This window comes from Tasmannia lanceolata, unplaced genomic scaffold (genome assembly GCF_043159265.1).
Source record: "Tasmannia lanceolata isolate RefF3 unplaced genomic scaffold, GAP_Taslan_0.1 ptg000015l, whole genome shotgun sequence".
NCBI lineage: Eukaryota > Viridiplantae > Streptophyta > Magnoliopsida > Canellales > Winteraceae > Tasmannia > Tasmannia lanceolata.
This window is the reverse complement of record NW_027518692.1, coordinates 44,526,206-44,544,122: the sequence shown is the minus strand read 5'-3', so window position 1 is coordinate 44,544,122 and position 17,917 is coordinate 44,526,206. Positions and strand designations below refer to the sequence as shown.

Genomic DNA, 17,917 nt, shown 5'->3' with positions numbered 1-17,917 from the left:
ACCTTTGTGGCTAAATGCATTTGAGAACTCCGTGATCGAATGATCCTTGATCCTACAAGCTCCGTTCAGGGTGGTTCTGTCAAGAAAAGATAACCATTGATTTTGCTAGATCTTATTCTCACGCAGGGGATGTCTGTACAGGATGGAACAATACCATGTGGGTCACCTAATAATGTCCTACAGGATCAACTCTATTGATTTCATATACATGCCTTCTTCCTATAGGACTAAAAAATTGTCATTCTTATTTATCAAACATTCAAACGTGCATTTCAACATTTTCACGTGTATGGTGGAGATTAGGCAACTTCGTTGTCTTGGTTGATTGGGCTACACAAGTTATTGAAATTTGAAGGAAAATAATGTTTTTCATCTAAGCAAAAAAACAAATACTACGTCATGAAATTTTTTTTGTCCTCTGTATCATAGAAGCTCCCTTGTAAGCGGTTTTTTGCCTCGGCGCCCTTCAGTCTATCATTCCTCTCATATCATTTCCCTCTAATTTGTAGAAAGAAATTTTTTCCCAAGAAAGTTTTCTAGTCAGATATGTTTTTCTTGCGACTTCAAATAAGGCTTTACCTGTTTGGATTGCTAGAATTTTATGGAAAAGTTTGGAAAGGAAATTTTTTTGTAAAATTGCCTACTTTTTTTATTTTTATGTGTGAAAAAAAAAACCCTAGAACCAACGTTGTTCAATTTTTATTTAGTGGGACCTTCAATTTACGACCACATTACTGCAAATCAAGGTTGCCAAAACGGGAATAGAAAGCGGGAATCGAAGGCTCCGGGAAGAATCGTACTTCTTGCTCTAAATTAACCATAATTAATCATAGTATTATTTCCCTTGGAAGAAAAGTTTTTCCAAAGAAAAAATATTCCACAAAAAATGTTTTTTCCTGCAATCCAAATAATGGAACCCAAGGTTTTGAACCCTAATATATAGATTAACGTCCTTTTTTCTCCTCGCTATCAACTATTCGCCAATTCGCCATCGCATCCGTTGTTTCGCAATCCACCTCCCAAACTAAATCCTTCCTCTTTGAAATAGGGGTAAAGAAGCTGAAACCCTTATCTCTATTTTTTCTATTTTACTAGATCCTGATATGAATGGGGAAAATATTTTTTTCAAGTTTGAGATTTGCAGTTCTGGGTATTTCTATTTTTAATTTCTGTGCTTCATTTCTACTGCTTGTATTTGTATTTTCTTGAATGGAAATGATGCTTCCACACCTTCCCATAAATTGTTTCAATAGCAATTTTTTTCTCTCTCTTTTTCATGATTTTTTTAGCACTAGATTGATCTGAAAGTTGGCTGTTTTGGTTAACTCTGTGTAAAAACACTAGAACAGTGATTTTTTTTTTTTTTTCTGTTTTAGCAATGTAACGAGATTATTTCTTCAAAGAAGTAGGACTTTTACTCATGATTAATCGATATAAGGTGTCCCAAGGGTATTTTTTTTCTTCTTCTTCTAAGGACTGTGTAATGTGTTTTTTTTTCTGGGATCTTACTTTATTTTTTAGTGTTACATCTTGTAATCTAAGTTAATCTAAGTTAAGTAGGTGTTTCTTAGATTTTTGTAAAAAAGCACAAGAACAGCTATATTAGTAACTGTGTTCTTAGATTTGTGTAGCTGGTTCTTCAAAGAAGTAACTGTGTTCTTATTTGATATGGTACCATCTTGTAACCTTAGGTAAGTAGCTGGTTCTTCAAAGAAATTACTGTGTAAAAACATCAGAACAAATAATTCTGTATGTTGAAGTTTTGTAAGCAGCTGACCTATATATAAAAAAAGTTTTGCATGCAGCTGGTTCTTATATTTGTGTAATTTCTTCAAACAATGTTTTTCAATTGTTAGAATTCCAGTCATACAGCTTGTGAGCTTCCAATGGAACCACATGCCTAGATGGGGTGAATTGGGCGTCTCTTGAAACTTTTGATTCTCTCTCTCTCTCTCTCTCTCTCTCTCTCTCTCTCTCTCAGTTTCGATTTCATTTTCTATATAGATCTTTTCTCCTTTGAACTTTTGACCTCGTCGGTCTTGAGGTTTACCCTTCTCTTTTAATATAGCCTACACCACTTTAAACAAAAAAAAGAAGAAAGGAAACCACACAGGGCTAGATGGTCGATGAGTTTGTTGTTTGCGTGTAGTCTCTGTCTGATTCTCATAAGATGGTATCAACACATACGCATGGTCCAGAAGGGCAGCTAGGTTGGTTTGAGGGGGTACCACGGTCTCTTCTTACCAATATCACTTGGTTTCTTTAAGTTGTCGGTATTTAAAATGGTGCCCACATGTTTATTATAAAAGTCTCAAGTGATAGAGGCATTTAAGTCATTTGTAATTAATCACTTAAGTTGTTAAGTGACCACAAGGGCTCAAATTGCAACACAAGGGAGTGCTTGTATTTGTGGGACTTGAAGTGAGTTAGTTTTTCTATGATGGCTTTGAAGAGTCCTTGTTTATTTATAGTAGGATTAGATAGAATTTATGCAATGGGAATCCTTACGTCATTAAGCGTTTACTAGGTCATACCATCAGAAAAAGGAGCATTTACTAGGTCATTCGACACATGTTTTCATTAAAAAGAAGGTCATTTGATACTTGTCTTGTTTCTATTGGTAGAAAACTGGAGTCCCTTAGAGTGTTAAAGATTTTTTTTTTTTAAAGAGTCTCTGAAAAATGTGTCTTAAGTTGATTGGGCTCCTAGTAGGGTAAGAATTGAGTTTTAAAACTTGATTTGGGCGCGGTTTAGGAGTCCTAATACTCCCCTAATAATGAATTTCATGGGCTTTGAAGTATCAATAAATTGTAAAGGCCTATGGCCTATAATGATAATGAGTGAATAAAATTGAGTTTATAGTCCAAGCTTGGTTGCCAACCATGTCTCTCTCTCTCTCTCTCTCTCTCTCTCTCTCTCTCTCTCTCTCTCCTCTTTAAGGGAGCATTCGTCCTCCTCCCTCCTTCCCTTTCTTTCCTTCTATTCTCTTTCTTTCTCTTCTTAAAAAAGTAATATGCGAATTCCTATTTTGCATCAATTTGGTATCAAAGCTACATATCCAGTTGTCTTTCATTATCCATCTCACATAATCAATCTTCCTACCAAGAGAATCAACCATAATAATCAAGAGAAAGGGACACAGTTGATCACCATGGCAAAAACCCTAGAAGTCTTGAAGAAGCCATAGGGCCCACCCATTTTCCAAAACCGAGCACAAATCCGACAATACATGTCTATTCATCCAAGAGCACCAATTATCCCCAAACACCATTCTGTCCATGAGATAATCAGATAGCCCTCTTCTCCCAAGGAGCAAAAATTTGGAACAAAAGATGCGATATTCTCATGTTGGTTAATATTGTACTTTTATTTGCATTGATTATTTCCCCTATTCATCTAGTTTTTGGTTGTTGAGTGATGATTTGAAATTAATATATAAAATATGGAGTTGACTCACAATTGATTTATACCCGTTCTTGTTGTTTTTGCTTGCATTTATGCATCTATTTTACCCACACACTTAATTTTTAGTGTAAAAGCTGTATTCGTTTTTAATAAATCAGGTGACACAATAATATCATATAACTTTCGTTGACTGACCAGCCGAGATGCTCTAGATACATCTCTACTATAAAGAAATGTGCAATAGTAGAAATTTTACTGATCTGGCCATGTCTTATTTATCAATAGTAAAAATTCTATAGACACATCATTAATTTCCTATGACTTACTATATGATTTGATATTACCCTGTTATAATTACACAAACAGGTCTAATCTTTAGATTATTTCTGTACCCATAATGTACCCTTGTGAAACTGGGTAGTAATCTGCAGGTCATCGTTGACATTTTTATTATATGTTACTTCCTCAATAAAGTGTGGTTTCCTTCTTTTTTTCCCTTCTCTATAAACTAATAACATTCCATTTAAAAATTATATTGCAGTTGTTTCTGAATGACTTGCGAACAGCTGGAGCTATTATCAGTCAATTGGCTTCTGCTTTAAGAGTTCATTTTTTTGTATGTCTGTTCAGTAGTTACTAGAAGAAACAAGCTTTTGGAGGATGTTTTTTTGAGACGAGTCCTAAACAGAAAATCCTTCTTTCTGGCAATTCCATCTGAAAGTTGTTCTCTAATGGTTGCTTCCGCCTAGTGTTACCTGAAAGAAGTCATTTTTCATGAAGAGGAGTGTCAGCGATGGTAAGCAAAGCATCGATCAAATGGTCAAAGCAAATCACACCATCCCAAGTCCAGCAGCTGATAAGAGCAGAACAAGACATCCGAAAAGCCATCCTTTTATTTGATTCTGCAACAGCGGAGTATGCCAATGGCTTCAGACATGATCATAACACTTATGGCCTCATGATTTCCAGATTAGCCTCTTCAAACCATCTCAGATTAGCCGAGCAGCTCGTGGATAGGATGAAGGAAGAGAAGTGTAATTTCTCGGAAGAGATATTCCTCTCCATGTGCAGAGCCTACGGACGAGCTCACAAGCCACTGGATGCCCTCCGGATTTTTCAAAAGATGAAGAAATTCCAGTGCGAACTCACTGAAAAATCATATGTCACAGTGTTTGCCATTCTGGTCGGCGAAAACCAGTTGAAGTTGGCTCAGAGATTTTATAATTATATGAAAGAAATGGGGATTCCACCCAGTGTTGCTTCTTTTAATGTTCTGATCAAGGCACTATGCAAGAACAGTGGAACCTTGGATGCCGCTTTTAGGGTCTTTAGACAGATGCCTGATTGTGGGTGTACTCCGGATTCTTATACTTATGGTACTTTAATTAATGGGCTGTGTAAACTTGGGAAGATTAGCAAAGCACAAGAAATGTTTGAAGAAATGCATGTGAAAGGTTGTTCGCCTACTGTTGTTACTTATAGTTCATTGATACATGGCTTGTGCGTGTCCAACAGGTTGGATGAAGCTATGAAAATGATAGAAGAGATGAGTAGTAAAAATATTGAACCAAATGTGGTTACCTATAGTTCTCTAATGGACGGTCTCTGCAAAGGTGGGTGGTCTTTACAGGCCATGGAACTGTTGGAAAAGATGGTCAGTAAGCGTCATTTACCAAACATGATCACTTACAGCACATTAGTTAATGGACTATGTAAAGAAGGAAAGCTCCAAGAGGCCTTGGAAGTTCTAGATAGGATGAAGCTTCAGGGGTGTAAACCAGATGCGGGACTCTATAGTAAACTCATAAATGGTCTATGTGATTCTTGTAAGTTCCATGAAGCTGCAAATTTCCTTGATGAGATGATTCTAAGTGGGATTTCTCCTAATCGTGTTACTCAGAGTGTCCATGTTAAGATGCACAATATGGTGGTTCGGGGACTCTGTTCTGAGAATAGTCCAGACCGAGCTTTTCAGGTGTATCTGAGAATGCGCACTCAAGGAATTTCTACTGAGTCAGAAACATTTCATCTATTGGTGGATTGTTTCTGTAAGAAAGGAGATGTGCACAAAGCTGCACGTATTGTAAATGAGATGATGCTTGATGGAGGTGTTCCTGACAAGGTCATATGGAATACCTTTGTGGCTGGCTTTTGGGGTCGAAGGAAGGTAAGAGAAGCGGCAGAGTTGATACAGGCTGATCTGATGAGAGAATTTCTTGGATCCAAAATAGCACTTTGAATTTGAATAATGGGGTTTATGTGGGAAGTGAACCTTCCATCTCAATCTGAATGAAAATAATATCTACTGGATTACATACTGTGTTGGAATGCATGTTACCCACAGACAGCATCGCTAAAACAGATATGTCATCATGGGTACGCTTCTAATGCTTAAAATTTTTAGGAATTCAATATGAGCAGAACACCCACTTTGGTCTTGCCAATGTAGTCCCGACCCATGCACGGAATCTTCATAACCTATATGTTTTAAGGGATTTGCTAGCCACCTTCGCGCTCCGTCCTTTGCAAGTGATGACAGCCGCATATGTTGACTTTTGCTTTGTTCATTTAATTTATCTGACATGGCTGTCATCACGTGCAAAGGATGGAGCGCGGAGGTGCTTCTGCGAAGGAGGCTAGCAAATCCCAATTTTTAATATTGACTTCTGGACAGGGAAACATTTCATGAATATTCTTGGGTTAGGATGCCTCTCCTTAAAGGTAACATAATTTATGATATTTTTCTCTGGATTTAAGTTTTCTGAATGTCACATATGTAGGCACACATCTCTTCATAAACAGACTTTGTTCTATCTCTAACAATCCATTAAAGATTTTTTTGAATGGCAACTATCCATTGAGATGTTCAGTTTAATGCAGTATGAATTACCTTTCTGATGTTACTAGACAGATGGTTCAGGAACCAGATGAATTATTCTCCTTTCAAGTTGATATACGTATACGTAGATGAATGGGAATTGACAGGTGAGAAAGCATATATCTGCTCATTTGCAGCATCATCTGTTTGCGTCCTCTGTAACTGAGACACGGATATGTTGGTGTCAGATATGGAAATGAGGTATCAGACACGGCTAACCTAAAAAGCCCAACATGCTGACACATGTTACAGTTAAATGATAATATTGGAAGGTGTACTATTACTTTTTTTTAGTAAAAGAAGGATGGTACAAAACTATTTAGATACCAATCCCTCAGTAGTTGAATGCAAGGAGTTCCCCTTTGTGTAAGGGAATGTTGAGGTATTAAGTCTCTGATAACAGGTTTCAGTTAGCTGAAGCTGACTTTATCTACCAAATAAAATAAGAAGAAAAAGAAACTTATATCTAGATAAATAGAAAAACATTAAAGATTTAAAACTATGTGAATAGATGGCTACTGGATTTCGAGCACTTCTGCCATTTATAAGTGGTCTTTTAGTCTTTTGATCACTTCTTTGGCGTTGCTATTGCTCCCTGTGTTAGCATACTCCATTTACATTTCTATGGAAGAAAATGGAACCATTCTAACTTGAGGTCATAGTTTTTAACAATTGATAGTTTTACTGATTTAGAGTTACTAAAATTGTTAAACAAATGTGATGACCAATCCTGAAAGATACGAATAGAAGAACACATCCTAGGGCATGCCAGAAACATCCTCAAACATAGAACTTAGGTTAATGAATCCAACTCATTTGGGTACCAGTATTCCAGTATTCCTTGGTTTGCAGAATTTCCAGCTGCACCATATTTTTCCTATAAATATAGAACTCATGAATTGTCTCATCTACTATCTGTCATACAGTATAAACAATCCTCCGTATCTCTGCAGAATACTCATTACCCTTTCTATAGATTTCTGTCAATCTGCAATTATTGCCTTATTGACCTGGTAAACTACTTTGTATCGAATATAGGATTTAGTGTATTAAAAAATATAGCAGGTGTCAGCATAGCAAAGCCTTGGGTTTACTTGATTGTCGAGGTTCTCTTACGGTTCCTGTAATTTTACGTTATTGACTTTGTATTTTAAAGATTTTTGAAAAGTTCCCTTCTTTGCTGTTGTTAATGAAGAAAAATACCTAAGGAAAGTACACCAAACCTCATTGAAAGAGGGAGCATAATGCCACAATACTGGAGACAGATGCAAGGAAAGTATCTTCATGCTATGGATAGAAGAGATTTCATGGTTTTTCCAGTCTATCTTCCCAGTGTTGCTTCCTCCTGATGGGCATGTAAGACTAAAACAGCCAGGACCTTGGAAATGGGTTTTTTAACATTGAAGTTCTGTGGAATGTTTCATTCCTGGGTACTATTTAGGTTATCTGGAAGGAGAGGAATGCGAGGATATTTAAGGGTCAGGCTAAAAGTGTTGCTCATCTTCTATTGAAGGTGGTTGCTCTAACTATTTCTTGGGTTAAGACGATACCTTGCTTCAAGTTTTTGTCAGTCTTTGATCTTTGGTATGGTTGGAGAGAGGTTTGCTTCAGCTCAGAATCGCGCCCTTCGACCGGGCAAGGTTGGGAACCCCCTGCTCAAGGCTTCTTAAAGCTTAACTTTGATGGGTCCAGTTTAGGTAACCTTGGTCCAGCAGGGATTGGAGATGTCCTTAGAGATGATTTGTGTCTAGTGAAGTGTGCGTTTGGAGGTCCTTAGGTGTTGCGAGGCGGAGGTTCGGACGGTTTATCAAGGAATGGAATTTTTGGTGGGAGAAGATTTGGATGAGGTGGTGGTGGAAGGGAACTCACTCAATTTGATCCGTTGGTTATGCGTTTCTCAAGTCTTCTCTTGGCTCTTCACTCAGTTTTTCGATGAAATTCATGATATAGCGAGCAATTCGAGCTTCTTTTTCCGCCATGTCATAAGGTCTGCCAATGGAGTGGTGGATAATTTAGCATGGGTGGGGGTCCATCTCGAGGCCCTGGAGCAATATGATTTTCTTCCGCCTCGAGTTCTATATTTGTCTGTGCTTTGCTTGTACTTACGCTTTTCTGCTATACTTTCCAGCTTGTTATTGTTGTTTTCATTGTATTTGACCATCTCTGTCCTCCTATTTTAATGAATCTTGACCATTCAAAGTTCTGTGAATTGAAGGAGTCCCTTTACTTGCCCGTGCTACATTTGGGCAAGATCTGTTGGTCTAGATCTCATTGTGTTGACACTCAGCATTACTCCACGGATCCATACATATTGTAGTGAAGATAACAAAGCTGCCAATGCCATATAATCTAAGATGGTTCTTTGGACTAATTGTTGTAGGTGGATCCAGCACCGACGAAACCATTTCAATGTTTAAGGGGCAATTTATAGACTAAAGCAAATATATAATTTGATTTAAATGTGGATGCATAGATTGGGTTTCCTTGATCTTTTCTTGCCATCTCAAACATATTGTTTTTATTTTATTATTATTTTTGAATGGGGATAAAACTTCATTAGAAACAGCAAAGACCGAGGTGGTCAATGCAAAGAACAATACAAGAGAAAGAAGAGGACGATGTAGTCCAAGAAAAAAGGGTGAACAAAAGAACAAAAAAGAAAATACAACCAAATAAAGGAGGGAGATAGACGAACAACTCCAAACCCTCATTAAATGATGAAATTCGATGGAATACCCACCCTCACAATTAACAGACCTTCTGACATGATGAAATTCGATGGAATGCCCACCCACTATATCTTGAATCTCGTCAAAAAATTGGGCAAGAGAGCCGCTTAGCCAACGGATGACATTTAGAGAGTCCCCCTCAACGATCACCCTGGTCAAAGAGCCTCTGGCTAGCAACTTTATTCCCTGGTGTGCTGCACGAACCTCAGCCTCGCCGGAGCCTGCAACCCCTATTGGACCCTTAATAGCTAGAACAACACCTCCCGACTCATCACAAAGGGTAACCCCCAATACCTGTGAGGCCGGGATTCCCCGAGCTTGATCCATCAAAGTTAAACTTCAGGAAACCAAGGGGAGGATGTTCCCACTGCACAATCACAGGCCGATGCTCCGCACTGTAACATATCTCCAACCATCATTCCGTAAATCAAAGGCGGAGACAGAAGAGCAAGGGATGGATTTTGCCCAAGATATGGACAAGGCTATTGTTAAAGTATAAAAGATAAATGACGCCTTTCTCCAACAGCTTAAGCTTTTGGAGAAGTTGGTAAGTTAATATGGTATCAGAGCCAAAGGTCTTGAGTTCAAACCTCATGGATAGCAAAATCCACATGCGATGGTCGGCCCAAAGTGGGACCACATGTGCCACGTGTTTGCCAAGTGGGCCACACGTGCGAGGGAGTGTTAAAGTATAAAAGATAAATAACGCCTTTCTCCAACAGCTCAAGCTTTTGGAGAAGTTGGCCATTGTTGTTGAAAATTTATCAAGGTTTTATGCAAATGAAACTAGAGTAATTGAGTTGTTTCCCGTAGTCACAATATTCATCTGTCATTTTTATTGAATGACAATTCATCTGTCAAATTAACTGTTCAAACTATAAATCATAAAACTGTTGTGAAGTCTACAAATGACCCCCCGATTGGGCCCTTGAAATGTGAGACATGTATGAAATATGAATCACAGAACAAAATTATGTAGAGAAAGAGGGGCTACTCAGAAGATAATGGAAAGCCAATTCCATGGCGCGTGGTTGGGAAAGCAACAAACAACATACTGCAAATGACTCCAATTCCAACAGGCAATGCCATGAGGAACTCCTTCGTCTGCTCTGATGGGAAGGGATAGAAACATGCTAACACATTCTGATCAAACAGTGCAATTGCGGCAAAAACCAATATCGACATGAAGGCATGGGCAAAATCAATGAACCTCATTCTATATCTCTCTGCGGCCTCCGTTGAAAGGCAAGTGGAGGCATCATTGTCAATGACCCACAACCCCTTGAAGGTTGCCAACCCATAACAAACCTTCCCACTCCCATCCCTAAAACTATCCGTAAAACTCAATATGAAGCATGATGCCCCACAGAGGGCAACAAGACAAGCAGTCATAGACCGGCTAACCGCGTCACAATGGCCTTGGTTTGTGAAGATGGGAGATAAGAGTTGAAATGCAAGCACTGTCCCTGTTGGGAGAAGGTTGGCCAAATGCGCCGTGCTCTTGAACGTCTGACCAATGGCTTTCTGTATTGTAGTCTTTCGATCTAGATCCAATAGTATCGGTTTGTTCTCTCGTAAGAGAGGCTGCCTATGCAGAGCTGCTTCATCCTCTACCTTAATCTCCATAACACAGCTCCTCTTTTTGCTCTTCTGTTCTTCTTTTTTATCTTCACAACATGTTTTGAGGGATTGATGTCAATATTAGTAGAAGAAGAGATATGATAAATGGTTGAGGCATTAACTTGCAAGAAACTGAAACCGAAAATGGGTTGAACTTGTAAGCAACGTTTACAGGGATTGTGGGGGGAGTTTTGGTTTTTTGTTTACTGTTGGTAATGAGGTTGTGGTGAAAGAGATAGGTCTGTGTCCATAAAGGGCTGATGACCGTTATGGAATGGAATTTCAGTTGTATAGTTTTAGAAAAAGGTGTAATTTTGTTAAGCTAACAAATTCAAATGGTGCGGGGTTTCATTGCGTGTTGGGATCTTTCAGTTTTGCCTTGACGCAACTTATTCTTCTTGTTTGGATGGGGAATACTGGATTAAAAGCTAGGCGAGTTGGGCTTTGTTTTTTCTTTTTTTCTTTTTCGTTTTTGATGGGGAATTATAAAGTTCGTTAATGCAGGAAAATAAATAAAGTTGTTATTAATAAACTTGTTAGTATTGTCACCCTCAGTTTTGTGTCATTTCATCCCTTAATATTAGGGGTATCAATAGACCCATACTTTGGGTCCAAAATTAATTGGACATTAAGCACAGTGTCTGGATCTGTTGGACGCGATTAAGATCCATATCCAAAGGTCTGAAATTGTGCTCGATCCCATTGGAGGTTGCTAATATATGAAAATACATTTCATATTATAAATGAAAGGGTATTTATGAAGGTTGTTTTTGTCATATAAGATCTCGAATCAAAACAATTCTCTCATTTCGAACTAAGAATTGTCAAGTCTTTTTTTTTTTTTTTTTGAGTTCTCTAAGGCTTAGTGTTTGTCGCTCCATATATGCTAAAGCCTTGGTTCTCCCTCTCTTGCATGTTTCGCGTTAGGGATGGTTTTGTAACTTATCCTATCATCTTTCTCTCTATCAAATAAACACATAGGGGTCCCTGCCAAACCCCAGCTTACCTAGACCTGGCAAACGGGTAACCCGGGCGGGTACGGGTTAGGTGCTAGTATTTTTTTTTCGCGGGTATTGAAATTGGTACCCGTACCCCTGTGGGCCGGGTGTCCCCACGGGTACGGGTCCCATTTTGCTGGGTCTAAGCTTACCCATAAATTTTTTTTTTTTTTTTTGGAGTAAAAGATAACTATATTAAGAGTAAAAATAAGAGATTACAGATTCACATCATTGGGGAGAGAAGCCCCAAAGTAAAAAAGAGACCTAAGAAGTATCATGTCGATTGCCTCTCTCTCCCTCTCTCAAATTTACTCCTCTCTGCTCCTCCTAATCCTAAGCTCTAACTAATTAGGCATTAACCTAACCTTAGAGGCTAGATGATTGTATGTAGTTTAAATTGATTATGTTGTTTTCAAGCATTATTTAACTTATTAAGAAGTTTAGATTAGTCACACATAAGAGACTAAATAAACAATAAACTGTGTGGACACATTAATAGTGGACAAAATATTAGAACATTATAGCTGTGGACAACCTCAGTAGGACCTGGGACACTCGGATGAATATTTTGATTCAAAATGGAATGTGACCTGGACATTGAAAGTAGAATCCGAACAACACTCCGAATAGGTTTCGACCAATAAGGGATTTGATTGCATACTCCAACAAAGGTGGATCCGATCCAAATGAAGTCAACAAATTTATAATAAATTATCTATCAAAATAGCCAGAATATCATTAGATTTACTTGAAGAATGGAGGACCACAATAAGCATAGTCCCATGCTGTGATGAAGATCCCTCTATACATATCAAGGTTAGATCAAAGATGGAAGAAAAATTAAAGGTTGGACTCTTTTTTTTTTTTTTTTGGTGAGTAAACTGGGGTTAGGCAAGACCCCGACCAGAATATATTAGCAAGCAAGAAGAAAATACATAAGGATCAAAAGGCTAATAAGCCAAGAGGCTAGTACCCAAAGGCTAGCAAAAAAGGAAAGATTACATTGTAGCATAAATCATGCCGACTCTGTCTTTGAGAATAGAGTCCTGAAGCTCCGGAATGATCACACTCAAACACATATCTTCTCCTTTTGCCGGGAAGCCTCTTTTGGAGAGGATATCGGCAGCAGTATTTCCTTCCCTCCACACATGGGTGATTTTCTAGTTGTGGAATTTTTCCAGGAGATTGTGGATTTGGTGGACTCTGTTAATCTTGTTCCAGGGGCACTTTGCGGATTTCTTTACAATGTCAACTGCGTAAGAAGAGTTCGATTCAATCCAAATGCTATGAGAACGCGCAGGACCAGCTCAATGCCATTTTTTATAGCAAGAAGCTCCAGCCCAAAAATCTCCTCCGGATCTGTGAGAAGAGAAAACATTGCTATACCAGACCCATCCTTAATCCTAAGAATGCCCCCAATGCCCCCCATTAGCATCAAGGGATGCATCAGTGTTAACCTTGTTGGCTCTGATTTTTTGGGATTGAATTTATAACCAATGTTGTAAGTGATTTCCCAAAGAGACGGGTCATCAACACTGTCAGATGAGTTGATTTTCGATCTCACATCAGTGAGGATTACCTGAAGGATGCGAGTTTTATGGGATCTTTTGTTCTCAAAAAGCCTACTGTTTCGCTCTCGCCAGATGTGATACACAGAGAAAGTAAAATAAAGCTTCATTGCCATGGCAGCTTGCCCTTTTCCTTTATAGTTACTTCTGACCCAAACTTCCTCTTGAGCAATTGATTTTTTTGATTTCCTTCCGGATCCAAGTCGCCATAGAATTGAACGCCAAATCCAGGTTGGAACTTTCTTGAAAGGGTTGTGCTAGAAAACAAATTTTTTAAGTGATTAGAGAACCGATCAAGTAATAATAATTCCAATAACCATAAAATGCTTGATATCGTGCAAATTGATATCAATTCACCTTCAACTAGATTATGCCGTCCAATCCAATGGTTAGGATCGTCCCATCATGCACTTTTGGATTAGCTCTAATTCACAGGGGTACCCCATCGAGTGAAGGGTTAAAATGACAGTTGACATCCATATTTGAAGAATGCGAGGTGGAACACATTGTGAATGCTCTCACTTTAGGCTAGCATGTGCTCTCTCGTCGGTCTTAATCACTAATCCCTACTTATTGAGTTATTTCCTTTCATGACAAATGGTTAGTTGAAAATAACTGTATATACATCTGTGCATCATGAACACCACATATCTAATCTATATTCCCTTCATTTAATTTTTTCTTATATAAGGTGTTCAATATCTATGGAAGAAATTTACATTTATAAATTTAAATGTAAACATTGTCCCCTCTAGTGCATTTTTGGGTGGGTGGAATTTGTTGTTTCTGTGATTCTCGCTCTGTTCAATTCGTAAAGATTTTGGGGTTGCACATGACAACCTTAATATTGAACTATGGATAGATGAGGAACATTAAGGACGTGTTTGGATTGCTGGAATTAGGCATTGGAATTGGGGTCTGATTCCAATACTGCCAATTCCAGCATTTGGAAAAAAGAAGAAGGAAGAAATAAGAGGGAGAATGATGCCGGAATCTATTTCTCACCCCAAGATGGGAAGATGTGGTATTCTGATTCCGCCTTGGTCAGAATTGATTTTTTATTGGATTTTTTTTAATTTTAATTTTAATTTTGTTCTCATTCTGTTTAAGGGAGAATCAAAATAAGCATTGGAATATGATGTCGATTTCAATTCCTAATTCCGGCAATCCAGAAGCAGCCTCATAATTTATCATGGTTGTTTAGTCAAGCTTTTGAATTAATGGTCCTGACAATATACAATGACACATGACCAGCATGATTGATGTGGGCAAGCTATGACTTTGTAAGGTTTTTATTGGTGGTTATTGAGAATTGGCCCACGCACTGTTGGACCACCAATTCCACATTCTAAATAGCAAATGTTTCCGGGGACTATGTCCCACCAAATGGGCCCTACTTGTTTGAGTATCCACTGGAAATTCTGATGGAAAAATCTTCCTCCATTTCCTTTCCATCCCATCACTCACTTCTGTCATCTTAACTCATCACTTGAAGGTTAAAAACCAAACGAATCTAGGTTTGGTTCGTGGGAACCACTTGTAGAAAGGTGATCTATATTGGGTTTTTAGCTCAAAGATATGTGTTTCTAAGAGATACCAAAAGGAATCTTACATCCCTATGTTATAGATGCTATCAATTAAGGCCACGTTTAGCAGACATTAAGCCTTTTGTCATGGAATATTAGCTTACCAATTGTTGAGAGAGGGGTAGGGACACTGGAAGAGGGAGAGAATTGAGAGGGCATGATAGAGGACGATGAGAAGAGGCCGAAACAGGGAAAAGAAAAACTGTATTCAAAATAGAGTTTTTCTTTGCCTTATTTTTCAACCACTTCAGCCCATTTCTTCAATTATTCCCTTTCAATACTGCCCCCCTCGCTCCGCTTCTCTCAGACACAGACTAGATAAACTATTTTTCCATAGTAAAAACTTTCATGGCTGCAAAACATGGCCGAAATGTAGCTATGTTTCTTGACAATAGTTACAATCACTATAGAGATATATAGTGCAAGTGGAGACTATAGTAGTTTAATTGGCTGAGTAGTTCATCCCAGCTGTTGAAAGTATCATATTTTTTTATAGGTTCAAAGGGACCTACAAGGTTCATTTTCCTCGGGGTGGGCCGTGGGGGGTGGGGGGTGGGTTCTAGATAGTTGAACACTATTTCTACGATGACCTAGACAATTATTGTAAGTGATAGATTGTTCTTATGCCGATGGGAGTTTTTATGATGTTCAAACTCATTAGGTGAAGTGGGTCCCTATCTCTTGCAACTCCTTCTGTCACATCATCCTCATCAACCCATTTCATATGGGGCTCTAAGATTGCTAGCTAGCCTGCCTACGTGCCAGCCCTATGTTAAAAATAGCAAGGGGGTGTGACTTGGCTTTTGGTCTAAGCTGCCATTGTAGTGTTCGATAGATTATGGGCAGTGATAAATCGACCCCCATTTATCTTAAATCGACCCCCCCGTGTCTTGGGTTAGAGAAAGGCACATAGGGACATAAGGGGTCGATTTAAGATATATGGGGGTCAATTTATCACTCCCCTAGATTATCACTTTGATTTGTTTACCTATGGCCCTGTTTATTTTGGAATTTGAGTCCAAAACTGATTATTGAACTCAAAATCGCATTTAATTTTGGGCCCAAATAATAAATTTTGGACTAAAAATTAATTCTCGAAATCCAAAACGAACAGGTCCTTTATATATGTGGAATATCTAGTGTTGGATATTTTAACAATATTTTAATTTTCATTTATGAAGAGAGACACTTCTTTTGGGAAATGATATTTCCATTTAAAAGAAGCTTTTATTGTAAAAGGGTATCTTGTTTATTCAAAAAAAGGGTGCCTTAGTGTCTTTTTATCTTATATGCACAAAAAATAGTGTTTTGGGTCTCATTTCAAAATGATCTTTTGCAAATAGTGTTTTTATTCTCGTTTTTTTATATTGACACTCCTCTTTCACTCTCCTCTGTGTCTCTAATTAAGTACATTCGTACTGGTTGCTATTGAACTTAGGGTGTAGCCTTTGATCATAGCATAGGCATTGTATCTCGGGTACTTTATTTCTTAGTAGCAACCCGCGTAAGTGGGAAAATAAAAGTCTTTATGAGAAAGCCTTAATTGGCTTGCATTTCCTTTCTCTCTTTTCTATCTCTCATTCTATTTTCTCTGTGTTTCTTACTTTGATTATTGACATTTTCCCCATTTGATCATATATTTTTTTTTTGAATGGCCCCCATTTGATCATTCATCACATCAATCTGTCCCAACATCTACTAACTCAGGTGCCGATCATTACCTGGCCCATGGTTCAGGGAAGTCACGACATGGTGTCCATGGTCTCTCTCTCTCTCTCTAAGAAAACTATAAAATGTTTTATAGGGTAGTAAGCATTATATATGATTAGATTGTTCAGAGTTCAGACATTATCAAATGAAAAACAACTTGAGGTATGTATAGCTCCCACACTGATCTAGCTGCAACTTTGATATGGGTCGGATTGTGTTGAGCTATTGCAATACTGTTGCCCTCTATGTAATTATGAGATGCCTGTATATCTTAACCTTCTCTACAAGGGTCCCTCCACCTTCTTTTATATTATAGACTTTTGTCACACCAAACGACACATGCACGAGTGTTGAATGTTGTGAAAGCGTTTTAAAAAGTGGTAAGACACAAGGATATAACTATACAGAAAGATAAAGTGGTGATGAGAGCAGAAATGTTTGAATTCTTCCTTGCAACTTCCGAATGGAAATGGCTTTTTGTGAGCCCTTCACCTTCACAAACTTCCATTCCAAAATCTTATATAAAAATTTAAGAATATCTAAAAGATTTGTATCCATTTCCTCTAGGATAGAGGACAAAAGGGCTAGTGGCCCCCACCTCAAGCTCCGGTCCATGCATGCTTATGACTATGATTAGGGGTGAAACTTGGGTTTAGCTAAAAAATGAATTGGAACTAACATGAAGTTTAACTGATTTTATGGTAAAAGCTCAACCTGAATTCTTAAAAGGTTCAATAGATTAGCTTTTCTTGGCGGAACCCTAAACGAGGCTCTATGGATTAAGGGCTTAATATCATCCTATCACAGTGTTCTCAAGGTCATTTGGCTGGACTTGAGGTGGGGGCCACTAGCCCTTTTGTCCCTAATGTCTTTTAGGAAAGTGAGTAAAAGTAACTTAAAAAAACTTCTTTTTTTTTTCACATTTCCTGTATATAGATGTCATTTCCAATTGCTGTACAACTGGAACCCCTAGTTGAGTGGGCGATAGTGTCATAGTACAAAAATCACAATGATTGTGGAGATGGAAAAGAATTTACATGTGAACACAAATAGGCCTGAGGTCTAGCATTTTACTGTACCATTTTTCACATTAGTTGGTTAACAAATCCTACAAACATGATACGAGAATCTTGGGTTCTGTCTACTCTTTTTGGCCGTGTATGCCCATGGTTTTGTTTCATCTGCCTTTATTTGGTCCGGACGATGCCCAATTTCTCAATCATGAGAAGAGGTTAGGCTGCCTTGGCAATCTCAGGGTAGTTAGGGACAGGAAGTAAAGGGAAGGAAATACGAGTTAGTGAAAGATTATGTTTTTAGAGAGATTTCAGGACAGATATTGACTCAAATCTGATCCGCGGAATAGTAAAAATAAACATCATAAGATGCAAAGACTGAGATTTTACATAGTTTGCCCAGATGCCTA

The 17,917-nt window shown here is 38.2% G+C and overlaps 2 protein-coding genes across 5 annotated transcripts; one reads left to right on the top strand and one right to left on the bottom strand.

The window, feature by feature from the left end:
* The first annotated feature begins 903 nt into the window (after window positions 1-903).
* LOC143847493 (Pentatricopeptide repeat (PPR) superfamily protein) lies at window positions 904-8,492 on the top strand. Of its 4 annotated transcripts, none has more exons than XR_013235063.1 (3): window positions 904-1,050; window positions 3,947-5,781; window positions 7,479-8,492. XR_013235063.1 is itself a non-coding variant. In XM_077356339.1 (2 exons), exon 2 carries the CDS (start codon window positions 4,199-4,201, stop codon window positions 5,642-5,644), a length of 1,446 nt encoding a protein of 481 aa, XP_077212454.1. In that variant the 5' UTR covers window positions 904-1,050; window positions 3,947-4,198; the 3' UTR covers window positions 5,645-8,492. The 4 variants fall into 4 exon arrangements, 2 of the variants coding, with proteins under 2 accessions (XP_077212454.1, XP_077212456.1); XR_013235062.1 differs by having other exon boundaries at window positions 6,317-8,492; XM_077356339.1 differs by having other exon boundaries at window positions 3,947-8,492.
* Window positions 8,493-9,822: 1,330 nt separating this feature from the next.
* On the bottom strand, window positions 9,823-10,753 carry LOC143847494 (protein DMP4-like). Its single transcript, XM_077356342.1, has one exon. The coding sequence runs from the start codon at window positions 10,636-10,638 to the stop codon at window positions 10,003-10,005; it is 636 nt and encodes a 211-aa protein (XP_077212457.1). The 5' UTR covers window positions 10,639-10,753; the 3' UTR covers window positions 9,823-10,002.
* Between the last annotated feature and the right edge of the window lie 7,164 nt (window positions 10,754-17,917).